This window comes from Zalophus californianus, chromosome 6 (genome assembly GCF_009762305.2).
Source record: "Zalophus californianus isolate mZalCal1 chromosome 6, mZalCal1.pri.v2, whole genome shotgun sequence".
In the NCBI taxonomy this organism is placed as follows: domain Eukaryota; kingdom Metazoa; phylum Chordata; class Mammalia; order Carnivora; family Otariidae; genus Zalophus; species Zalophus californianus.
In genome coordinates this window covers 58,871,388-58,898,709 of record NC_045600.1, presented here as the reverse complement: position 1 = coordinate 58,898,709, position 27,322 = coordinate 58,871,388, and the positions used below count along the sequence as shown (strand labels likewise).

The following is a 27,322-nucleotide window of genomic DNA, read 5'->3' as shown; positions in this document are numbered from 1 at the left end:
GTTGGGGGTAGGGGTGTAAATTAAATCTGAAAGGAGCATCAACACCTTATTTCAGTACTGTAAAAAGGCTACATCTTTAGATAACAATCGTCTGCTTTAATAAACTCTATAGAGTTTCTATATAGATTCTTCATATGGTGTTACAGTTTTGATGAACAGGAGGACTTGGTTTGCATAAAAATAGCATGTAATTTTATTTTAATAATAGAGAAATAGTAATTTCATGTGTGGCTGAATTGATTTATTGATTATAAAAGTAATTATATTTCTGTAATTTAAAAAATCACTCTTTTAATAACTAGATCAACATCTCATGGAATCCTTCCTGGACAGAAGAAATATTTACTCAAAGTTCCATTATATGAACGTAAAATTCTTTGTCCCAGTCTACCTATGTGTTTAAATTTTGATGAATTTGTCCAAAGTAAGGGAGGAATTCCAGAAAATTGTGACCTTCGAACATGGGCTCTTGATATGTTCTGTTATCATAAACATCAGAAGACAACCACAGAAAAGAAAGTTATTAAAATATCTATCCATGAAAGCTTGTCTGAAAGAATGAAAGAACCACCAAAAATAGAATTGAGTGATTCTTTGAAGTCTAGTCTTTCTCCAGAAGTTATTAAACATTATGAATCCGAAGTGGAGATCTTGACTAAAGAAATAAATGATAAGAAAAAATATCCTGCATTTGCATATTGTAGGCGTGGAGCTATTTATAGGAAACTGGGAAAGTTACAGAGTGCCATGAAAGATCTACAGGAAGTAAGTTTTATTTAATCAGAATAACAATATTAACAATTTAAACTTATATTTATAATTATAATCCTATCTATGTAATAATTTATATAATAATTTCTACTAGAATTTTGAACCATGAATATTTGCAGTATACATGTGGGATTGTGAAATTATAATTATTGGCATTTTCAATAATTGATATTAAAAACACTACATTTTGTCAGATTGGGAGGTATCATTTTATACTATATACATAGAAAGCCACTTGGATCAATAGTGTTTGCAAAATTTATTTGATAGGATATTTTCCTTTAATAAAACAACTTTAATTCAATTTATATACATATATTTTCTAGGCTATATTTTTGGAGCCATTGTTTCTCAATGCCTATTGGCACCGACATTTCATTTATCTTTTCCAAGACAAAATTAATGAAGCTTTGGATGATTTGAATTATATAAATAAACATAATAAAAATAATGCAGGTGGGTTGTCTGCGCATTTATATTACTTATATCTTTACCTAAGCTTTGGTCATTTAGTGGTGTTATAAAGATATATAAGTTAATAGATGTAAGTCTCCAAAAATGGTTGTAGCTTTTAAAAGTTAAATTTACTCTTGATATTGTATATATTGGACTAGTATGATCTTATACTATTTCCAAAATACTCACCATGCTTTGAAAGGCTAATGTCCTTGTATACATTATAATAAATTTGTTCCTACTGCTCATCCCACAAGAAGGATATGAACTTAGAAATTTTAGTTATGTACATGATTCATAAAGCTTTTCTTGACCACAAATCTCTGAAGCATTGTAGTGTTCCATGACTTCTTAGTTGGATGGAATCTGTACATTTGCCTTTATGTACCATCCTCTAACCAGCTTGAATGGAACCCAGAAACATAGAGCTTTTTGGGAATGAGAAAATGTCACATTCATCTTTGTATCCCCAGCATACACAACATAGCCCTAGAATATAACTTGAGCTTCATAAATATTTTTTGATCTATGCCTATTTCTGCCAAAGCCCATACATTTTTGTTTTACTATAAACATTAAAAGAGTATGAAACACTTTAGATATGCAAAAAGGTAAAAGGTAATTTTTGTTACCTAGGATTGAAATTGAATATACTTTTAACTATAATGAGTATTTATCAGCCTTTGAGAGCAAGTTCTGCATTGTTGAAGTAGAAAAACAAAACCCTGAGATGAAATGGTTAAGAAAGTATAATAGAGAGACATTATTCTAAGACTACATTTTTAGAGGGCAAGGGATTAAAATTTTCAGAGTTAATAAAAGGACTGTAACACTAAATTTTACCTTTTTAATTTACTTTAGAGGCATACTTGTCAAAGGCGGAAATTTTCAGGAGAAGAAAAGACATTACTTTAGCAATTCTAAACTATACCCAGGCAATTAAGTGCAAGCCCATGGATGCTGATATATATTTCAGGAGGGGTGAGATGTATGAAATATCAAACAAAGTACTGGCCATTGATGACTTTTCTAAAGTAAGCTGTATTACATATAATGCTGACATTTATATATTTTAGATCATGATAGTCTCATCCTGATATTATAGCAAATCATTGAAATTCTTTTATATACGTTATATAATCAAAACTAATTTATTATGTTAGGACCTAGAGCACTCAGTACTGGGATTGATATTAACACTATGTCAATGATTTTTCTAAATTATTAGTGAATGAATGAATTTATGTCAAAGAGTTGGGTGTGGGAGCATTGAGACAACTCTGGGAGGGAGGGGGCATGACTTTTCCAGCTCTCTCCTCTTGAAGCATGAAATAGTGGCTAGAGAAACTTTTGAAAATTGCTTCTTCCCTTCAAACAAGAGAGAAACTTATTTTCTACTTCTTACTCTTGAGACATGGCTGATTCTCTTCTGCAGCAAACCTATCTGCTCTTAAAGAAGCTGTGCTCATTGGCTCTTTCATTCATTCACTCACAAATATTTATCAACTAAGGTGCTATATAATGTAGTGGATAAATGTTGGTGAATAAATTAGGGAATCGATTCCATTTACAATAGCACCAAAAACCATAAGATACCTTGGAATAAACCTAACCAAAGACGTAAAGGATCTATACTCTAGAAACTACAGAACACTTATGAAAGAAATTGAAGAAGACACAAAAATAGGGAAAAATAGTCCATGCTCCTGGATTGGAAGAATAAACATTGTTAAAATGTCTATGCTGCCCAGAGCAATCTATACTTTCAAAGCCATCCTGATCAAAATACCAATGGCATTTTTCAAAGTGCTGGAACAAACAATCCTAAAATTTGTATGAAACCAGAAAAGACCCTGAGTCGCCAAGGAAATGTTAAAAAAGAAAAACAAAGCTGGGGGCATCACGTTGCCTGATCTCAAGCTATATTACAAAGCTGTGATCACCAAGACAGCATGGTACTGGCACAAAAACAGACACATAGATCAGTGGAACAGAATAGAGAGCCCACATATGGACCCTCAACTCCATGGTCAACCAATCTTTGACAAAGCAGGAAAAAATATGCAAGGGAAAAAAGACAGTCTCTTCAATAAATTGTGCTGGGAAAATTGGACAGCTATATACAGAGGACTGAAACTTGACCATTCTCGTACACCATACACAAAGATAAACTCTAAGTGGATGAAAGACCTCGGTGTGAGACAGGAATCCATCAAAATCCTAGAGGGGAACATAGGCAGTAACCTCTTCGACATTGGCCACAGCAACTTCTTTCAAGACCCGTCTCCAAAGGCAAGGGAAACAAAAGTGAAAATGAACTTTTGGGACTTCAAGATAAAAAGCTTCTGCACAGCAAAGGAAACAGTCAACAAAACAAAGAGGCAACCCATGGAATGGGAGAAGATATTCGCAAATAACACTACAAATAAAGGGCTGGTATCTAAGATCTACAAAGAACTTCTCAAACTCAATACCCAAAAAACAAATAATCAAGTCAAAAAACGGACAGAAGACATGAACAGACACTTCTCCAAAGAACACACAGGAATGGCTAACAGACACATGAAAAAATGTTCAACATCATTAGCCATCAGGGAAATTCAAATCAAAACCACATTGCGATACCACCTTACACCAGTTAGAATGGAAAAAATTGACAAGGCAAGAAACAACAAGTGTTGGAGAGGTTGTGGAGAAAGGGGGACTCTCTTACACTGTTGGTGGGAATGCAAGCTGGTATAGCCACTCTGGAAAACAGTATGGAGGTTCCTCAAAAAGTTAAAAAATGGAGCTACCCTATGACCCAGCAATTGCACTACTGGGTATTTACCCCAAAGATACAGATGTAGTGAAAAGAAGGGCCACATGCACCCCAATGTTCATAGCAGCAATGCCACAATAGCCAAACTGTGGAAGGAGCTGAGATGCCCTTCAACACATGAATGGGTAAAGAAGATGTGGTCCATATATATACAATGGAATATTACTCAGCATTCAGGAAGGATGAATACCCACCATTTGCATTGACATGGATGGAACTGGAGGAGATTATGCTGAGTGAAATAAGCAGAGAAAGACAATTATTGGGGCGCCTGGGTGGCTCAGTCGTTAAGCGTCTGCCTTCGGCTCAGGTCATGGTCCCAGGGTCCTGGGATTGAGCCCCACATCGGGCTCCCTGCTCGGCGGAAAGCCTGCTTCTCCCTCTCCCACTCCCCCTGCTTGCGTTCCCTCTCTTGCTGGGTCTCTCTCTGTCAAATAAATAAATAAATAAAATCTTAAAAAAAAAAAAGAAAGGCAATTATATGGTTTCACTTATTTGTGGAACATAAGGAATAGCACGGAGGGCGTTAGGAGAAGGAAGGGAAAAATGAAAGGGGGTGGGAAATTGGAGGGAGAGATGAACCATGAGAGACTCTGGACCCTGGAACAAACTGAGGGTTTCAGAGGGGAGGGGTTGGGGATGGGTCAGCCTGGTGATGGGTATGAAGGAGGGCACGTACTGCAGGGAGCACTGGGTGTTATGCACAAACAATGAATCATGGAACACTACATCAAAACTAATGATGTAATGTATGGTGACTAACATAACATAATAAAAAATACATGTTTCTTGCTACATGGAGCCTATAGTTAAAAGGACAGATATTAAAGAAATAAATACATACATAAATGCATAGTTAAAATTTATGATGAGTGCCATGAAGGAAATAAAGATGATGGGGGTGTTAAGAGAATTTAATTATATATTTATATTGGGGAATATCAGGGAATTCCCTTGAAGAAGTAAACTTTTAGCTGAACTGTACTTTGAGGCTAGCGTCAGGCAAAATATTCCCCTCATTGCAGCGGAATTGTAATCTTCATCTCCCGACTTCGCTCTAAATTCTAGTTTGTAGTACAATTGAGTATTTAAAAGTTATTGAAATAATTTAGCTTTTCCATGTTCCCAACTGCCCTGTTTCTTTTTTTTTAACTTTATTATGTTATGTTAGTCACCATACATCATTAGTTTTTTTTATTGTATTATGTTATGTTAATCACCATACATTACATCATTAGTTTTTGATGTAGTGATCCATGATTCATTGTTTGTGCATAACACCCAGTGCTCCATTCAGTACGTGCCCTCTTTAATACCCATCACCAGGCTGACCCATCCCCACCCCCCACCCCTCTAGAACCCTCAGTTTGTTTCTCAGAGTCCATAGTCTCTCATGGTTCATTTCTCCCTCCGATTTCCCCCCCTTCATTTTTCCCTTCCTTCTCCTAATGTTCTCCATGCTATTCCTATGTTCCACAAGTAAGTGAAACCATATGGTAATTGACTTTCTCTGCTTGATTTATTTCACTTAGCATAATCCCCTCCAGTCCCATCCGTGTTGGTGTAAGAGTTGGGTATTCATCCTTTCTGATGGCTGAGTGATATTCCATTGTATATATGGACCACATCTTCTTTATCCATTCATCTGTTGAAGGGAATCTCAGCTCTTTCCACAGTTTGGCTATTGTGGACATTGCTGCTATGAACATTGGGGTGCATACGGCCGTTCTTTTCACTACATCTATGTCTTTGGGGTAAATATCCAGTAGTGCAATTGCTAGGTCATAGGGTAGCTCTATTTTTAATTTTCTGAGGTACCTCCACACTGTGTTCCAAAGGGGCTGTACCAACTTGCATTCCCACCAATAGTGTAAGAGGGTTTCCCTTTCTCCACAAGCTCTCCAACATTTGTTGTTTCTTGCCTTCTCAATTTTAACGGGTGTAAGGTGGTATCTCAGTGCAGTTTTGATTTGAATTTCCCTGATGGCTAATGATGATGAACATTTTTTCATGTGTCTGTTAGCCATTTGTATGTGTTCTTTGGAGAAGTGTCTGTTCATGTCTTCTGCCCATTTTTTGACTTGATTATTTGTTTTTTGGGTGTTGAGCTTGAGAAGTTCTTTATAGATCTTGGATACCGGCCCTTTATCTGTAGTGTCATTTGCAAATATCTTCTCACATTCTGTGGGTTGCCTCTTTGTTTTGCCCAGATATGGACCCTCAACTCTATGGTCAACTAATCTTCGACAAAGCAGGAAAAAATATGCAATGGAAAAAAGACAGTCTCTTCAATAAATGGTGCTGGGAAAATTGGACAGCCACATGCAGAAGTATGAAACTCTACCATTCTCTAACACCATACACAAAGATAAACTCTAAATGGATGTAAGACCTCAATGTGAGACAGGAATCCATTGAAATCCTAGAGGAGACCATAGGCAGTAACTTCTTTGACATCAGCCACAGCAACTTCTTTCAAGATACATATCCAAAGCTAGTGAAACAAAAGCAAAAATGAACTTTAGGACTTCATCAAGATGAAAAGCTTCTGCACAGCAAAGGAAACAGCCAGCTGCCCTGTTTCTTAATCCATGATGGTTAACCACATACTTGACATTCTTTTGCTTCAGGAGAAGATCGTAAGTTTTGATCACTTCTAATTTAGAAGTGACCAAAAATCTCTTTTGAAAATATTGAAATCATTAGATTATCTATTCCTGTTCATTTCCTCCATGCATTGACTAATGCAGCCACTTGAGGTCAAACAAGCTTCAAAATCTTTAGTTATTTTTTCCCCTTCCTGTTTTAAAAATACTCAGTAGTCCTTGTGCTTCACTTTTTCACCCCCACTGTCAATAGGCAAGAAGTTTACAACGGAGGACACGATGATTTAGTCTGTTTGCTCTTGCCTTGTATGTCAATGTGAAATGAATAAACCAGTACCAATTCATTTCTTTTCACCATTTTAGGGACTAGATTAATACATATTTGATTTGATTAAATCAGCCTTGATGTGTCTAATATGTGTCATCTTTAATTAGGATAAATGCTGTGATCTATCATATCTTGTTTTTTAAAAGATTTTATTTATTTATTTGAGAGAGAGAGAGAGAGATAATGCAAGAGAGCAGGGGGAGGGGCAGAGGGAGAGGGAGAGAGAGAATGTTAAGCAGACTCTGTACTGAGTGTGGAGCCCGACTCGGGGCTTGATCCTATGACCCTGAGATCATGACCTGAGCCGAAATCAAGAGTCAGACGCTTAACTGATGGAGTCACCCACGCACTCCAAAGAAGATTTATCAGTAAAAAGTTCAGTGGGCAAAAGCCTTGGCTTCTTATATATGCTGTTTTTTTTTTCTCCCTCAGAAAACCTCCCCTTTTTAGAATTTGATGATAAATGTTCTTCCTAAAGACATGGTCTTTAAAAATTTATTTATTTATTTGAGAGAGAGAGAGAGAGTGAGCGAATGAGCGCCCCACTTGGGCTGGATCTCACAACCCTCAGATCATGAGCTGAGCTGAAACCAAGAGTCAAATGCTTAACAGACTGTGCCACCAAGGCACCTCTAAAGACGTGGTCTTTAAATGCAAATTTGAATGTTAGGCATCTTAAAGTAGTTTGCTTTTATGTAATCTGAAGTTTAAAAATGTAGTTGCAGTACATTTAATTTGCTATGAGATTATATACTTTTCTTGTGTTTTTTGTTTTTTTATAATGTGCTATGTTTTTGTGCCTCCCTTCTACCCCCCATGTAGTGTATTTTTTATGATCCCAAAAGAACAGATGCATTATTGAAACGTGGGATGTTTCACTATGAAAATGAAAACTGGATTTCAGCCATACAAGATTTTACAGCTCTGTTAAATATAGATCCCCAAAATTCTCAAGCCAGGTAAGAATTATTTTAGATGTGATTTTTGAAATTATTATTTTTTTAAAAGTTCATTCCCAGGAAAGAAAATTGCTTGAAATACATCAGACAGCTCTTTAGAAATAGTGAAATCAATTTTCACTGCTACCAGTGAATGAAAATCTTTAACTATATCCTAACAGTAGTGGGTAATTTAATTTAATAGGCATAAAGTGGCAATTTAGAGTGGTTTCATTTGTATTTCCTAAATGCTAGTTACAGTATCAATTTTTAAAATATTGACCTATATTTTTTTCTTTAAATTTCTTTTCATATTCTTTGTATTCACTGAGCAGAGAGAACTGTTTATGTAGACTTCTGTAATATCATATTATAACTTCAATAATAAACTTTGTTTTTCCAACCTTGTGGTGCATAATGCAGTTCTTATTTTGTTGCTTTTCTTTTTTTTCTTAATTTCTTTTAAAAGATTTTATTTATTTATTTGACAGAGAGAAACAGCGAGAGAGGGAACACAAACAGGGGGAGTGGGAGAGGGAGAAGCAGGGTTCCCGCGGATCAGGAAGCCCAATGTGGGGCTCCATCCCAGGACCCTGGGATCATGACCTGAGCTGAAGGCAGATGCTTAATGACTGACCACCCAGGCACCCCTGTTGCTTTTTTTTAAATCTAAGTTTTGTTTTGAAGAGATTTAAAATGTGTATACAGTCATACCTGCTCATTTTTTCACTCACAATTTGTTCAATATTGGAATTTTTTATACTAAAATGAAACATGCATCCAGAAAAGTGTACAAATGTACAACTTAATGACTTATCACAATGTAAATACCCGTGTAACTATTACCAGGTCAAGAAACATTTCCAGCACCCTAGAGACCCCTTTGTGCCTTTGCCTCCCCCAGAGGGTAACCACGGTCCTGGTTTCCATTTTAATCACTTCCTTGTAGTTCTTTATGGTTTCATCGCGTAAGTATGTGTTTCTAAACACTCTTAGTTTAATTTTGCCCGTTTTTTAAACTTTATTTAAGCAGAATAATATGGTGATATTCTTTTTATGTCTAGTCACCTTGCACTTTGATGTTATGAAGACAGCTTCTTTCCTTAAACCACATGAACTGACCTCTGCTAGCTTTAAATTTTTCTTCTGCAGCTTCCCACCTCTCTCAGCCTTCACAGAATTGAAGAGAGTGAGGGCCCTGCCCTTGATTAGTTTTAGCTTAAGGGAATGTGGCTGGTTTGGTTTTCTATCCAGACCACTCAACTTTCTCCATATCAGCAATAAGGTGTTTCACTTTCTTATCGTTCATAATGTTCACTGGAGTAGCACTTTTAATTTCCTTCAAGAACTTTTCCTTTGTACTCACAACTTGGCTAACTGTGGTGCTAGAACTCTTGCACCAAACAGCATCAAATTAGTTGGAGAAGAACAAGAAGATTAATTCAAGATATTGTAAGATGGTGCTATCTTATGGAAGACTATATAGAATTTGGCTTCCTTCCATTGTCAAATAGAGGTTTGTTGAAAATTTTTGAGAAAAGAGATCTTTATTACCTGTTGATAAATCTTATTACTCTAGAGCTAGGAATGAAGTAAAATAGCGGCACAGGTGTGAGTTGATGAGGATCTGAAGTATGAGGCAATGGAAACAAAATAAGGAAAGGATGTAAAAGTCAGTGTGTTTGAAGAATTGACATGACTTAATGGCATCTTACAAAAATATTGCTGAAGGTTTATTCTGTAAATTTTAAGTTCAGAATTATGTATATGCTGAAAAATATTAGGATTATTTGTAGCAAACAGAAGTAAAAATAAATATAAAATCCTTGTATTCATTAGAAAATAAGTAAGACATCTCTTAAAGATGGGGCAAAAAAACATTTTGCTGCAGGATAAAATATCCTGGGTTTCAGGATGCTTAGTGCCTTTTTTTTTTTTTTTAAGATTTTGTTTATTTGAGAGAGAGAAAGAGAACATGAGCAAGGGGAGGGGGAGAGGGAGAGGTACAAGCAGACTCCCTGCTGAGCTGGGTGTTGGTTCCCTCTTGAGGCTCAATGGGAGATAGGATCTGAGCTGAAGTCAGACGCTTAACTGACTGAGCCACCCAGGCGCCCCTCTAGATGCTTAGTGCTTTTGAAAGACCTCTGTTAAACCTGTCTGCCAACATACTGGCTGCACTCTTTTCTCCAAATTATCATTGGTTTCATGATATAACTTTCTTGAACATCTCTTTATCTCCTACCCCCCTCCCCCCACCGCACCAAACTGGATTTAACTTCTTCACAGCAGGTAATCTATTTCCTGTTTTTCCTTAATTGTTTATTTGATTTGATTTGCTTTACATTATTAAATGACTGAAAATAGAATTTTCAGGAATTGATTAGGTCAATGATAATTTCAAAATTGGAGTCAGAAGTTAACAGAGATAAAATCCAATCACACAAGTGATGAAATACATTTCATCCATGTAAAGCAGCCTCCTATTTATTTGGGTGTATCTTCAGTGCCAGGGAAAAATCTAACAACTCCACTCACTGATGCCCATTTCCTTCAAAATGGGTTATTTGGTTTTTCTAGAGAACAATGTTATACAAATTAAAGTCTAACATTTTGGTACTCAAATAATAAAAATAAGTAAATCTCATATTTACTTTTTTGACACACCTCTCTGATAGGTGCAAGAAATATTATATAGTTACTAAGCACATTATTAATAAGCATATAATTATATGTACAATAAAGTATAATTGATTATTTATAAAAATTCTTTTTTTTTTGCTATTAGCATCATCACTAAACTTTTTTGGGAAGCAAATGGAAATAATCACAAATTGTTATTCAAATACAAAATTAGTTGTGAATGTTTACCAAAAAGAGAAAATGTGTATCTTGCAATATATATTAAAGTGATTTTTTTTCTATTTCCAGGACATACAGAGGAAGAGCATATTTTAAACGGCAATTTTATAAGCAAGCAACTCAAGATTTTTCTGTTGCAATTCACTTAGATCCTAATAACTGGTTAGCTTTGTATTATAGAGCCTGCTTATTTAGAAAGAGTAGCCCTTTTAGAGCACTACAGGATTATAGCGTTTCAGGTACTTCACCTCCAGCTGCACATATATAAGAATTTGAAGTTCAGCAGTTCACTTTCATAGAATGTACTATTAATATACTATGTATATTTTTATGTAGTTATATATAGTTATATATTTATATATATATTTTCATATATATTTACAAGCTACAATGGTTTAGCTAAAAGTGTTCCTGTATGCCATTTTAGTGAATGTGAATGTGTTTGTACTTAATGTGTGTGTAACTTTGGCAATGGGAGAGTATCATCTCAAAGAAATTTCTTTCTATATATTGAATTCTGAGGTTATTTCTGGAAATCCAGGCCTATTTTCTAGTCAGCGTGCAGTGAATTTTCCTGGTGGGCTGTGTCCTATTCCATAGGTCTAGCCCACTGATTAGTCAATTTCAAAGTTTTTTTAACCCTTACACTAAAAATGAGCTTTGAGAATCCTTAGTGATAGGATGCCAGTAGCTAAAAGTAACCATTTCCACTTTACCCTATAGCAATGTATTCTTGGTATATAAATATGCCCCACAAAATTCTGGGCATAGAGTAAGTTCTCAGTAAACAGTTCCCAGCTGAATAAATTAGCCCATTGTGATTGGATAATTCTAGCCAGAGACCAGCATTCCAAACATGGCTGTGTTCCCCTGGGTACAAAGTGCTAGAATTTCATCATTCTTGATGAGGCAGTATCTAGAGATTAAGAGACAACTAGACTCTTATAAAGAGAATTGCACAGCTCCTCAGGGAAGGCAATATAAGATGATTGCCTTCTGAGGCCACCCTTCCCATGAATATTCAAATAAAATAACTCAAAGCCATTTTATGTGCTGAGAGGAGTCTGGTGCTCTCTCTTCTATTTCTAAGGATTTTTGGAAGGCAGGACTAAGTTAAATTTTTCTTTCTCGTATAATCTTTGCATCTAATTTCTGCTCCCTGATTGATTCTCCATTTTTGCTCATCCACACAATTCTTTTTTTAATCTTATTTTTATTTATTTATTTATTTATTTATTCATTCATTCATTCATTCATTCATTCATGAGAGACAGAGAAAGAGAGAGAGAGAAGCGGAGGGAGAAGCAGGCTCCCAAGGAGGAGGGAGCCTGATGCGGGACTCGATCCCAGGACGCTGGGATCATGACCTGAGCCGAAGGCAGACGCTTAACCATCTGAGCCACCCAGGCGCCCTCATCCACACAATTCTTGTGTTTACTGTTCATGAACACCTTGGGGTTCAAAGGATACATTTAGCAGAGACATTTAAATTTGAAGGTCAAGCACACCCCTATTTCTTGAAGTATATTTCTGTCTGTCAGCCCTGTCCATCTGCCATCTGGCCAAGTTCCTTTCTCTTCAGTCATCTCTAAAAGTCTCTTTCTCACACTTCTCTCTTCTCTAAGTTGTTGACTCCTCACCCCCTCTTTTCTAGACTATCACAACAATACAAAATCCCTATTATTTAACTATTCAGAGCAGACCAGCTTGATTTTTGACTTTAATCCTTTTCTATAAGCTAGCCTAAAGAGTTTTATCTTCCACAATCAAAAAGGACCCTTAAGATATTTTTCCAAGTAATAATAATATATAACATTTACTGGGCATTTTACTACTTGCCAAACACTATTCTAAATGCTGTATATGGAGTGTCTCAATTAATATGCAGAATAATGCTATGAGTTAGGTATTATTTTCATCCCTGATGAAGAAATGGAGGCACAGAGAAGTGAAGTAATTCTAATATTTTTTTTCCTTAGGAAGAACTTTTTTATTTTCCTAGATGAGCCACCAAAACTGCAGCTGACTTGCTCTTTGCTAGCCAATCATACTGTGAATGGAGCAGTCAGATTGCCTTCATGTGATTATTTATTTAATCTATATGATCATTGCTTACACTAGATATACTTCCCAAAGTCTAGAACTGTGAATATTTGTGTCCCAGACTGTGAGCATTATGCTCATTTTTGGCAAAACTTTCCCTTCTTAGCCAGAATGGGCCTGAGAAGCTTAGAAGACATGGATCAAATGTTGTGGAAAACCCATATAATTCACTAACATAGTTTTGAAAGTGAAGGGAAAATTCATAAGTGAAGAGACATGAGATGACCTCTAGACCAGTTACAGATGAGAGACACACACCTGGAGAACGGAGAGAGGATTCTTTTTGCCCCATACTCCTATTATTTGGGACAAGCATAGACGAGTTACCTGCCTTAACTCCAAGTTCTGCTGGCCTTGGAGTAGCCTCTTTGAGCTGCCCTTCCCTCGTTGGTGAGTAGTATCCTGATCTCTGCCATCTGCCCCAGTCTGGAGTTGTACCACAGCCTGTTTTGCGGCCAATAGCAATGCCCTCCTGATAATTAACAGGCCATCAAGGGCAAGGGTGCCCTTCTGACTGCCATCCAATGAAGTGAATCAGAGGTTAGATTCCATCTTTGCCATTGACTTGCAACATGCCTGTGTGCCTTTGTACCTTAATCTCTTCATCTACAAAGTGAGTGGACTATCCTAGATTACCACCAGGATTTCTTCCAGTTTTAATGAGTTTTTGAAACTTGATAGTCACATTGTTACTTATAACACATACATTTCTTATGTGAACGCTATTTCTTACTCATCAAATAAGTACACTCATCACAGACCTGTTTTATAAAATATTAAAATTGAAGAATAAGTGATAGGAAGGGTGAAGACTAAAATATAATTCAGATATTTTTGTTCAGAACCTGAATAAACTATATATTTTTTATTTTTAAGTTCTCATAAATGATGGCTATGAGAATCTTGGTTGTTTTCTACATCGGGGCATACTCTATGCAGATCTAAAACTTTGGTTGCTGGCAATCTGTGACTTTGAAACTGTTATTTCTCTAGAAAGGTATGTTTTCCTTATAGTCGTATTGATTTCACTTTTGTATAAAGTAGAGAAAAAAAATGAAAGAAAAAGTCCTTTCCCCACATCATTAATAACCTTGTAAAATGAGATAATTGTAAAGCCATCTTAGAAACAGAATACTACTTCTGAAAATAAGACTACTTCTAAAATAAGACCTGTGTCCAACATCGGCTTATTCTTTTTGCAAATTTTAGAGTTTGAATGCATTTGAGAGGAGTCCAATCCGCAGATAATGACATAAAATTATTTACAGCAGTGTGGGGATGCCCAGGTTAGGGCTTTTTGAAGTTAACTTCATGAAAAACTGTCACCAACTTTTAAAATAATGAGAAAATATTCTGCTTGTTTTTGCTATGCACAACACATATGACTCAATAGGAAGAAATTCTCTGTTTAGAACCTCTAACTCCATTTAGCATAGTAAAGCCAAAGAAAAAAACCAATTCCATTAGAACATAGGTTCAGTAAGAAACAAAGACTGAAAGTTGCACACACTAGTCAGAAACCTCAGCTCTAAAACACAGAATTAATTTCCTTTCTTTTCAATGAAGCATTCATTAAAATGAAAGGTGTCAAAAAAGTAACAAAGCATGCCAATTCCATGCCAACCAGCAGACTGTTTACCTAGCTTATATAAGGTAAACTTTAAGCTTGACTCAGGAAAGACATGGAGAATGGCTCCAAAATGGCCACAGTAGTTTTCTTTTGGGTATTTTTGAGCCAGGAAGGGAAGGAAAAGAGTTTCAGTTGCAAAAAAGCCAAAAAATGGGCAGCACGAACTTTGATGTCTTTTAGGCAAAGGGTCCAGGCTTCTAATAAAGCTGGGCTATGGGATATGTAGTCTTCCTCATTTTGAAATAGAGGCATCAGACAAAGTAATTTCTAAGACCATTTCTATATTGAGAATGTTTTGATTGTAAGAGAGGAAAAAATACAGTTATTTGACATAGAAAAGAAGCTGGGTTATACCTACATGGAGAGGATTTTTAACTCCAGGCTTTGGGAATATTACTGTTTCTCTGTTACTCAGGGCAAATGCAACATAGCCTGAAGTGAAAACTTTTAAATTGAGAAAAACTAAGCTTGTAATTCAAGATAAGTCAAGATTAGGTCAAGGAAGAGTAAAGTATTGCCTGGGGACTTCCGGAATTCTGTTCCTAGCATAGACTCTACAAATGTTGATTCTCTACTAAAGGATTTTATGAAAGTGTTTATAATTTTTAATAGAGAATAGTTAATTGATTTACTTTCCTTTAGTAAAACATTAAAAAAACCCCTGATATATATTGATGTATGTATTTCACTAGGTTCATACAAAATTGGAAAACATTTGGAATAATTAAAATGTCTAACAAGATTTTGCTTTCTCATTTTTTTAGAACTGTTATTTTGGCTTACATAAATATTGGCCTCATACATCTGCTGTACTTGGATAACTACTTTGAAGCCACTTGGCATTTTTCTGAGGCTATTAGACTTGATCCTTTATATATTCAAAGCTATATTTGTCGAGCAGAAACCTATCAGAAGGTATTTAAGTCTTGAAAACCTTGATTTTTTTAAAAAAAAAGTTTTAATTTTCTGGATATCCACCTGTTCAATATAATTTTAGTATATTAATGTATTTGTTTTCAGTTAATTATAGAGACTAATGCATTTTCAAGCAATAAATATTAAGTAGGTGTAGCTAACTATAATTACCTATGTATAAAGCCTCTACTTATAAGGCATGATTTTTGTCTTTTATTTTTAAAAAAATAATAACCTTTTTCTGTATTCCAAAAACAATATATATTTATTTCATGTAATATATGTATGCAAATAAGTTGAAAACCATCCATAATTTTATTCTCTAGAGACAACTACTGTTAACGTTTGGTTTTGACTGTGCGTGTGTGTATGTTTACAGTGCGCAGGTGGGTTTATAGAATGGGATCCATGCATATAATGAGATTCTACTCATTCACACTTACCTTTAAATTTTGTTTAAATTTTATAAGTTATTTAAATTAAAAAATGTAATTTATCTTTAGTGTTATGAAGTCAAACAATGCAATAAATAGTAAAAGTCCTCCCTGATTCCAACCAAATCTGACTTTTCAGAGATAAACACTACTGTTGTTTCTACCTTTCAAGATAGATATCCCTATTTACCACTCCACCACTAATCATCCTGTCCAAGACACTGGCATTCCTCACCGGGACTATTGCAGGGAACTCTTGGTCTTCTTGCTTCTGTTCTTTACTACTTTTTGATGGATTTTCAACACAGCAGCTATAATGATCCTGTTAAAACATAAGTCAGATTATTTCACTTTGCCCAACCCTTTAATAGCTTCCCTTGCACTCAGAATCAAAGCCAAATCCGGCAAAAGCCAAAGGCCTACAAGAGCCACAGGAATTGGCTCCTTATTACCTTTCCACTCTTGTCCTCTATTAAGTCCTCTTGTCACACTGGTTTCAGTCAGGATAGTCTAGTCTGTGCTATGGTTAAACACATACATACACTAACACATGCACACACACATCCCCCCAAAACTCCAAAACACTTAAAAAATCACTGTAATAAAATAACAAAGGTTTATTTCTTGCTCACACTGCTTGTCCACTGAGAGTTGGTTGGTTAGAGGGTCCTCTCCATTGTCCACATCTCAGGACCCAGTGTGACTAGAGTCCCACACAAAGTCCTTCCCTCCCTGATAATGGAGGTAGAAGACCCAGGGCAGACTTAGTATTGTCCCCAGGGAAAGTTTGCTCTTGACTACTGTTGGGGAAGGGATGGACATATTTGTGGTGTGTGGTCCTTTTGCTTAACTCCATGTTGATTGAGCTGACAGCTTCTGGGGAAGTTGGAACTCCCTCTGGGCACACTTAAACCCAAAGCACCAGCATGGTATCAGGATATAAGGACATCTATTCAAAGTCTTATTATTCTGAGGAGGAAAAAGTCTCTACGTGGTAATGGTTGAATAAATTGTGCTGTATTCACACCACAGAATATTATTTAGTCAATAAAAATAGTGCTTAGAACAATACCGTCAACTTAGAGGGATTTCCATGAGATATTGTTGAATAAGAAAAGCAAGATTCAGAAAGGAGTGTTAAGTGTGTACAATAACGATCCCATGTAAATAAAACAATTGCAGATCAAACCCTGTGTTTGTATATAGAAGAATGCATATGGCTACTATGTGGGTTCAGCCTCCAGAGTGAATCTAATCCAAGGCTGCCTGGAGAAGTCCCACCCAGGACGGCTTATAAAGATCAGACAGTGAGCGTCCATCTTTTCCAAGTGGGGTTTCCTCAATGTATGGCTATTGGAACAGGTGGAACAATGCAGACATAATAAGGCTAGATGGTTTATTAATTACACCAAGCAGAGCAGGGTCAGCTTGAGAAGCACGGAAGTTCCACAGAATTTCTCAAATTTATTTAAACACATTTCAAACTCCCGATTTTTGGGTTCCTTCTTTTGACTCCACCCACTGTTTCCTCCGACCCGCTTGTACATTTCAACAGCTACTGCCTACTTCTGTGCACATATTAGTTCTGTGCATTCTCCTCTTTGTATCACTGTGTCAGCATTGCGAGAGGAGTTGTTGATGTCCCAGATTCATTTTGCTGGGGTCTCTAGAGTCCTCTTTTTGTGATATTCCCAGTGAGAGTAGGTTTTTGTTCCCACATTTGTACAAATCCTGATTATGCTCCTGTGACCTGTATTAAGGAAAGATTCAATGTTTACTTTGCATTATATATTGATTTTAAACATATGGTTTCCATTATTCTTGTATTTTGTTTTATTCATTCATTTACTTATTAAGTGCAAACTTGTTTTTCCTCCCTTATTTTTTTATAAAGATTTCAATTATTTATTTAGAGGGAGAGAGAGCACACACATGTAAGCATGGGGAGGAGCAGAGGGAGAGAGAGAATCTCAAGCAGATTCTGTGTACTGAGCACAGAGCCTGATAGGGCGCTCAATTTCATGACCCTGAGATCATAACCTGAACTGAAATCAAGAGTCAGTCACTCAACCAACTGAGTCACCCAGGCGCCCCTTACCTCCCTTATATTTAAGTAGAATTTACTTTTAGTTTTTATTTTACCATCCTTTGCATGCTAGTTTATTAACAGAAGTAAAGTTTAGTGGAAAATGTATTCTGGTTGAAGGAGAAAAACCAAAAAGCTAAATGAGAAGGGAAAACAAACTATAAAGTATGATATAATCACATTTATGTAAAATTTTATACATATACATGTGTAATCACTCTTCAAAATTAAAGATAGATGGTTTTAAAGAACCAAAGACTTTGCATCATAAACTTTTTTTAAACTTCTCTGTATCTTATTTGCTTTGATGATTCTTAAAAAAATGTGTATTAGGAAATGTTCTTGCAAAATTTCTGTGCTGAAGGGTGGGAGGGAAGCAATCAGTATTTATTATAAGCAAAGTTTCTGTTTATCACTCAACAGTTGCATAAACTGAAAAAGGCAGTAAGAGAGTTATCTCGTGCTATCCACCTTCAGCCAGATGGAATCCAATTATATATAATAAGGTATGAACATAGAAATGGAGTTCTTCTTGGGATAACTTGGCACATGAGCTAACTGTTGGGATCTTTACTTCCCTCTTGATCCTTCTAGCCTCCTCTTTTTACATTTAATCTCCCAGCAATGGCCGTCTTCCAACTACCAGGTCAGATAGAGCTATTGTATTTGTTAAATTTTAAGATAATTTATATTATAAAATAACTAAGTCTTTCTCTTTGCTCTCTCCTTGCATCAAAACACAACTGTTTAAGCTATGCTATGATCCAGTCATCCCACTACTGGGTATTTATCCGAAGAACACAGAAACACTAATTCAAAGATATGTGTGCATCTCTGTGTTTATTGCAGCATTATTTACAATAGTCAAACTGTGGAAGCAGCCCAAATGTTCATCAACAGATGAATGGATAAAGAAGGTGTGTGTGTGTGTGTGTGTGTGTGTGTGTGTGTGCGCGCGCGCACACACACAGTAGAATGCTACTCAGCCACAAAAAAGAATGAAATCTTGCCATTTGCAACAACATGGGTGGATCTAGAGGGTATAATGCTAAGCAAAATAAACTAGCCAGTCAGAGTAAGACAAATACCATATGATTTCACTTATATGTGGAATTTAAGAAACAAAACAAAGGGGGGAAAAAGAGACAAACCCAAAGCGACTCTTAACTATAGAGAACAGAGGGTTACCAGAGGGGAGGTGGGTGGAGGGGACGGGTGAGATTTTTATGGCTGAGTAATATTCTGTTGCACATATATACCACATCTTCTTAAAAATTGAAGTGTTGACACACAATGTTACATTAGTTCCAGGTGTGCAACATAGTGATTCAATAACTCTATACCTTCTTCTATGCTTACCACAAGTGTAGCTACCAACCAAATAATACTATTACAATACCATTGACTATATTTCCTATGCTGTACCTTCCATCCCCATGATTTATTCATTTCATAACTGGGAGCCTCTACCTCCCATTCCTCTGCACATGTTTTGCCCACCCCCCCCCACCCTCTCCTCTCTGGCAACTGTTCTTTTTATTTATGGGTCTGTTTCTGCTTTTGTTGTTTGTTCATTTGGTTTTTGGATCGCACATATAAGTGAAATCATACAGTATTTGTCTTTTCCGGTCTGACTGCATCTTCTTTACCTATTCATCTACTGATGGACACTTAGATTGCTTCCATATCTTAGGTATGGTAAATAATGCTCAATGACATAATGGTGCATATATTGTTTTGAATTAGTGTTTCATTTTCCTTGGATAAATATTCAAAAGTAGGATTCCTGGATCGTATGGTATTTCTATTTTTAATTTTCTGAGGAACTTCCATACTGTTTTCCATAGTGGCTGTACCAATTTGCATTCCTATCAACAGTGCACAAGTGTTCCCTTTTCTCCACATCGGTACTTGTTATTTCTTGTCTTTTTGATAACAGCCGTTCTGACAGGTGTAAGGTAATATCTCATTGTGGTTTTGATGTGCATTTCCCTGATGATTAATGATGTTGAGCATCCTTTGGCCATCCACATGTCTTCTTTGGAAAAATACCTATTCAGGTCCTTTGCCCATTTTTAATCAGATTATTTGGTTTTTTCTGGTAATAAGTTGTATGCGTTCTTTATATATTTTGGATATAAGCCCCTTATCAGATATAACATTTGCAAATATCTTCTCCCATTCAGTAGGTTGACTTTTCATTTTGTTAATGGTTTCCTTTGCTGTGCAAAACTTTTTATTTTTTAGTTAAATGTAGTTAGTCCCATTTGTTTATTATTGCTATTGTTTCCTTTGAGGAGGCAGATCCAAAAAAATATTGCTAAGACCAATAACAGAGGTTTTGGTCTACGTTTTCTTTTAGGAGTTCTATAGTTTCAGGTTTTACATTAAATAAATTCTTTGATCCATTTTGAGTTTATTTTTGTATATGGTGTAAAAAAAGTGGTCCAGTTTCATTCTTTTGCATATAGCTGCCTAGTTTTCCCAGCACCGCTTATTAAAGAGACTGTCTTTTCTCTATTTATAATCTTGCCTCCTTTTTCATAGATTGACCGACCATACAAATGTATGTTTATTTCTGGGCTCTCTATTCTCTTCTGTTGTCTGTTGTCTGTTTTTGTGCCAGTACCATACTGCTTTGGTTACTATAGCTTTTTAGTATAATTTGAAATCAGGGAGTATGATACTTCCAGCTTTGTTCTTCTTTCTCAAGATTGCTTAGGCTATTTGGGGTCTTCTGTGGTTTCATACAAATTTTAAGATTATTTGTTCTAGTTTTATGAAAAAGCCATTGGTATTTTGATATGGATTGCATTGAATCTCTAGATTGCTTTGGGTAGCATGGACATTTTAATAATTTTAATTTTCCTTCTATAAGCACGGAATATCTTTCCATTTATTTGTGTCATCTTCGGTTTCTTCTATCAGTGCCTTATAATTTTCAGAGTACAGATCTTTCACCTCCTTGCTTAAATTTATTCCTAGGAATTTGATTCTTTCTAAAGCAATTGTAAATGGGATTTTTAAAAAATTTCTCTTTCTGATCTTTCCTTATTTAGTGTATGGAAACAACAGATTTTTGTATATTCATTTTGTATCCTGCAACTTTACTGAATTCATTTATTCTAATAGGTTTTTTTGGAGTACTTAGGGTTTTCTATCTGTAGTATCATATCATCTGCAAATAGGGAGAGTTTTACCTCTTCCTTCCTAATTTGGATGCCTTTTATTTCTTTTTCTTGTCTGATTGCTGTGGGTAGGACTTACGTGTTAAATAAAAGTGGCAAGAATGGGCATTCTTGTCTTACTTCTGATCTTAGTTTGAAGCTTAGTTTCTCACCACTAGGTATTATGTTAGCTGTGGGTTTAGAGTATAAAATTTAAAATACAGGTCACTGGAAAAAAAATTGAATATTTTTCTTTCAGCTTCGCTTTTCCTAAATTTGCATTACATCTGCATGCTAATTGATCTATTTAGACCACATAAAATGTTTATAATTTTTGCATTGTTTTTATCATACATATGTAAGTATGAATAAAAGTATTGTAATTGTAAAAATGTAAGTGACTTGTTATAAGACATTTTATTTTAGAAAAAATTATTTTTAACTGCTTAGAATTAAAAAGGTATTATTTCTTCCAGAGGACAATATCTTCTTATGATGAAATGTTATGATCTCGCAAAGTTTACTATTTATCAAGTAGCAGAAATGAACAAAGGTAAATATAATTAATGCAAAATTATAATTGTCTTAATTAAAAAATAAATACCTCCTAAAAATGCTTTTACTGTTTGCAGTAGTGATGTATGGATAACATGAAAGGTTTACTTCTAATCAAATATAGATTTTGAAACTTTATGTCTTCAGTTTCACATGCACATAGTCAACTATTAAATGCTTCATAATGAAGTGAGTTTTGTGAGAGATTATTATAGGAGATGCCAAGGTTATACTTTCATTTTTTGTTGTTGTTGTTGTTGTTTGTAATTGGAATGTCTTATCGTGTGTTGGTGGTAAACAGATTTTAGTACTGTATTGATTTATTAATCCATATTTCAAAGGTAAATTATTGAATTGCTTGACTTCTTTAAAGTAATTATATCTAAATCCTAGATACTTGGCAAAGGTATTGATAAACTTTCTTTTCCTTTTAGGTCTCATTGAGTTGAGTCCTATACAGCAAGCACTCATTTATTCATTTTGTGAAAACCATGACAAGGCCATCCAGGTCTTGGATGGGATCACTTTGAACAGGCCTGAGCTCACCATGTATACTCTATTAGCAAAAGCCCAAATGAAGGCCAAGAGAAACAAGGTGAAAAGTCTTGTGTAACATTTACTAAATCTATTAATAGAGTTTTTATGTTGTGTTTAGAATGATGGCTTACATACTTTTTTTTTTATAAAACTAAATTGTAACATTTGTTTATTGATTCTTGTGTTAACATTTGGGTTATTTCTTTTCTTTTAAGGGTAGGGCTGCTGTAAATATTCTTTTTCATGTCTTCTGTTAACATGTGGAGTAGTTTTCTAGGATATATTCCTAGGAGTGGAATTGCTGGTATGTAGAAAATGTGAATATCTAACTTTCAAGAAAGTGACACATTATTACATCGGGTTGTACCAATTTATTCTCCTACCTGTCATGTACCTGTATGCCTGCTGATCTCTATCCTCTACTGTAATTGGTTATCAGACTTTATTTTTGTCAGTTTGGTAGATAAAGACTGATGTCTCACTGTGGTCTTAATTCACATTTCTCTGTTTGAGCACAGATTGAACATCTTCTTATATGTTTATTAACCACTCATATTTCCTGTACCGTCAATATCTTAAGCATGTTTTTTGTTTGTTTATCTTGTTCTTATTGATTTGAGGCATTAAAAAATAAATTCTGTATATTAATCCTTGGTTAGTTGTTATGTGTGCCATGTATCTTCTTGCAATTTGTGGCTGGTTTTATAGAGGTTCTTAATTTTAATGTAGTAGAATAAATATATTTTTTGTTTTATTGTCATGGCTTTAAGAAAATTCTCATTTAAGAAGTTTTTTCCCTATCCCAAGGTCCATATTTTCTTCTAAAAGCTTAAAAGTTTTGCTTTTTCCATTTAAGATTTTACTCTAACTTAAATTGATTTCTTTGAGTGTGAGATAAGTGATAAAATATCTATTTTTCCTATATGGATATTCAAATGTTCTAGTATCATTTATTGAGAGGTTCTCTCAACCCAAAGATCTGAAGTGGTCCATCTATCATAAGTATTCCTGTATATGCAGATCTCATTTTGGGCTCTCTATTCTGTTATTTTGGTCAGTTTTTCTATCTCTGGCTCAATAGTGCAATGTCTTTTTTTTTTTTAAGATTTATTTATTTATTTTTAGAGGGGGAGAGAGAGAGAGAGAGAGAGAGCAGGGGGAGGAGGAACAGAGGGAGAGAGAGAGAGAATCTCAAGCAGACTCCCTGCTGAGCATGGAGCGCCGTGCAGGCTCATGACCTGAGCTGAAATCAAGAGTAGGATGCTCAACCGACTGAACCTCCCAGGTGCCCCTACAATGTCTTAATTATTATGATAGTTAATTATTATAGTTTAATTGTAATTCTTGATATCTGGTAGAGCTAGTCCCTACACCATATTCTTCTCCAGGAAATTCCTGGCTATTTTTGGGCCTTTACTCTTCTATATACATTTTAAATTCAGCTTGTCAAAATCTGTTAAAAACTCTGTCAGAATTTTGATGGAATTGTGTTCAATCTCTAGGTTATTTTAGGGAAAACTGACACCTTTATGATATTGAATTTCTTTTTTGGAATACTCTTATATTTACTTTAACCTCCTCTGCCCCTACCTATTGCTTTGTAGAAACCTGGGGTTATCTTTGATTGCCCTCTTCTATCCAATCAATAGTGATGTTCTCTTGGTTCTTTCTAAATATCTCTCAATTCTACCTCCTTTCTCTATTTCTGTGGTCATTATCCTAGTCCAAAGCCTATTTTTATTTTGCTAGAATGATAGCAACCATGTTGCTCTCTTCTAAGCTTTTATCCACACAACAGGGGCAGTGCTCTATTTAGAATGTAGATATGCTTTATCTCAAGCCCCTCCAGAGCTTTCCCAGGGGTCTTTTTTAGAGTCATGAAGAAGCAACAGGTAGGACATCAGCTACGAGAGGAAGCAGGAGGAAGTGAAGATGTGTTCACTTTAATTTAAAGGGGATGGAAGACTCTATGGACTCCAAGAGATAGTGAAGGGGCAGTAATCCAGAAGAGGAAGGAAATAACTTGTGTTCAGGCAGGGCAGAAGGAGTTGGGATCAAGGACACAACTTGAGGACTTAGCCCAGAAAAGGAGAAGAAAGGAAACCATTCAAAAACAGGAGAGAAAAAAAGATGGAAATGAAGAAAGATATAGATACATTGAAAAATAAAAAGGAGGGGAATGGAGAAAGAAGGTGATGTCTTTTCTTCTATGGCAAGGTCGTGTGCTGACAGTGAGGATGGAATGGTGGACTTTGAGGTGGGCTGTAAATAGAAGAAGTAAAGCTAAGTGGAGGGCACAGAGGACACTTAGCATATCCATGCTAAATCTCATGGTGTCTTTAGTAACTTAATATGATTAAGGAAATCGGCTAAAGAGTCACAAATATTTATGTAACCATATAGATAAATACACCTATTAGTTTACTATAAAAAGTCATTTCTATCGGGAAAATTGAATATTATTTTCATTAATGAATTTCAACTATTTTGACTAAATAGTTTAAATGGGTGATTTTTGGTATTAGTTTATTTCCTGGTGCCAGTGGAATCCCATTAAGAGCGCAGTAGGACAAAATAAAGGTTGATTAAAACCACATCAGATATTATCATTGGAAATCCCTTACTATCTAATAGCTGTCCAATATTTCTTCCAGGAAAATTGCTAAAAAATTGATCATAAACTAGTCTATAAATTTAAGTTGATTTTAGCCTACAAGGAAATAACCTTTAGAATTTAGAAATTATAGTTTCAAAAGTGCACATGTATAAGCCTGCTTAGGTAGCAGATTGTAGGAGAGGTACCTTTGGTGGGATTCCCTGCCGTCAGATTCCCCGCCTGGGTCCTTGTCTGGCAGTACACTGACAAGGCCTGTGTCTTTACCAGGCCTGTGTACCTAGGGTGAAATGAGAGTCAGGCTGTGTGCTCAGGATTCCCTTTAACGTTTAAGGTGTCATGTTTGTCATGTTAAATAAATACTAGAAAGAAATTTTCTCTTCTGTCTTTTTTTAAAAATCATTCTAGGAAGCTGTGAAAATGTTTAAAAAGGCGTTGGATATCTTTTCTCATTCTGATAAAGGACCAAATGCTGTAGCAGCTTCGGCAGACTGTCTGTATAACTTGGGTCTTTGTTACATGGAGGAAGGCAACATACAAATGGTATTTTGTGCATTTAGGACTGTAGATTATTTGTGATTTTAGAAATTGATTGCTTGCATTCAATTCTGTTTCTGACCTATATAGTGAGTGACTAGACCAAATTTCTTATAAAGGTTGGCTTATTACAATCAGTGTGCACTCTGCAATGCCTACTATATTGTTTTATTTATTCAACATATTTTATTTGAGGCTTGTTTGTCAACAGTATTCCAAAAACTAATGTCTGTTTCCTACCACAACAATAAATCTAACTGTAAGAAAATATTATAGCAGAATACTTTAATCACATTAGCATGAATTTACTTATTAAATTATAGGTACTTTATTTTTTATTTTTTTAAAAGATTTTATTTATTTATTTAGAGAGAGAGTGAGCAGGGGAGGGGCAGAGGGACAGGGAGAGAGAGAATCTCAAGCAGACTCCATTTTAAAATTGTCAATGATGTGATAAATAAAATAATTACTATTTTATAATGGTTAATACTGGATATTTAATAATTTAATCTCTCTACACACAGACATATAGACACAGACACACACCAGCATGCACATGCACACCGTTCCAGACTTTGTATTCATAGGGTCTTGCATCTCCACAAACTTGAAAAAGAGTTGCACTTGATTAGTCGTTCCATTAGGAAATCCCAATAAATGTAAGATTAATTATAAATCTTTTCTGTGTTTTTAGCCCTTTTGGACACCAGAGCAAGCCAACCTTTGCTCTACAATGTTGGGAAAAATTTGAGTTCTATTGTTAAGAAATTTCATAATTATGTATCTTAGGCCCTCATGAAAAATAAATGTACAGGTTGTACTTTCTTTGAATAAAAAAGGCATGAGGAATAACAGTTAAAATTATACTTCTAAAAGTACTGTTATCTAACAACATGGATTATGTTGACATTAGTCTGGGATTAAAGGGACCTATAAATTATAGTAGTAAACCTGACTTGCTTATATTACTTTTATTTTCTTCACAAAGTTCACTAGGAAAAATGTATTTAAAATGACCAAAAATAAGTGAAAACTTTTCAACAATTGTTACACACTATAATTTATTAACATTTTAAATTAATACTCTACTCATTAATATATTCTACTCACTGATATATTCTACTCACTACTTAACTAAATACTTTTCTAGGCTTTTGATTGTTTTACAAAAGCTGTGAAAGCAAATCCTGATTTTGCGGAAGGCTTTTATCAACGTGGGCTTTGTAAAGTAAAACTCCACAAGGATAGTTCGGTTCTGGATTTTAATCGTGCAATTACCCTCAATCCAAAACATTACCAGGTATTTAAATGAACAATTTCAGTGATTTGGAGAGTGTGTCAAATTTGTTAAAACTATTAAATCTTTATATGTCATTGTTATTAGTTAGCAAGAATCGGTTACTTATACCTACTTTTCAGCTGTGTTTTGATAATTTGTATATCTGTATTTCCCCTTGAACTAAAAATTTTGTTTCCAACAGTGATACTTTATGTAAAAGTGCTTCATGAATTGTGATGTTTATAAATATTGTTAATATTTTATTGTACCTATTAACAATTATAATTTTATATAACTATGCTATTAATTTTATTTACTTCGTATTTAGCTATCACATTTATTCCTGCCTTTTAAGAGACTGTAGAGATAACACAAAATTCAGTAGGTGAAGCTTGATCGGATCCTGATTTTAAAAGCCTATGAAATTTAAATATACTAAATATTAGATGATTTTAGAGAATACTATTAATTTTCCTAGATGTATAATGGTAGTGTGGTTATGTAGAAGAATGTTTGCATAATGGAAAACGTAGGAGCAAAGTATTATGATATCTACAACTTATTTTCAAATGGTTCAGAAAAAATAGATACAATAAATATTGTAAAATAATAATTGTTGAATCCAGATGGTAGTCATATGGATGTTCATTGTACTATTTTTTCAATTATTTTATATATTAAAAATA

General features: G+C 35.1%; 1 protein-coding gene across 3 annotated transcripts in view; it reads left to right on the top strand.

Moving 5' to 3' along the window:
* TTC6 (tetratricopeptide repeat domain 6) overlaps positions 1–27,322 on the top strand; it is a 203,354-nt gene that overhangs the window by 138,421 nt on the left and 37,611 nt on the right. The window contains exons 12-23 of one of the 3 annotated variants that reach the window (XM_035728139.1): positions 303–765; positions 1,098–1,227; positions 2,089–2,261; positions 7,805–7,941; positions 10,849–11,018; positions 13,759–13,879; positions 15,277–15,427; positions 18,371–18,453; positions 21,591–21,667; positions 22,104–22,264; positions 25,229–25,363; positions 26,508–26,657. In XM_035728139.1, the coding sequence (XP_035584032.1) occupies positions 303–765; positions 1,098–1,227; positions 2,089–2,261; positions 7,805–7,941; positions 10,849–11,018; positions 13,759–13,879; positions 15,277–15,427; positions 18,371–18,453; positions 21,591–21,667; positions 22,104–22,264; positions 25,229–25,363; positions 26,508–26,657 (1,951 nt within the window). Of the gene's footprint in view, positions 1–302; positions 766–1,097; positions 1,228–2,088; positions 2,262–7,804; positions 7,942–10,848; positions 11,019–13,094; positions 13,273–13,758; positions 13,880–15,276; positions 15,428–18,370; positions 18,454–21,590; positions 21,668–22,103; positions 22,265–25,228; positions 25,364–26,507; positions 26,658–27,322 lie in introns of those variants that run through there. The other 2 variants (XM_035728137.1, XM_035728138.1) reach the window with 2 other exon arrangements.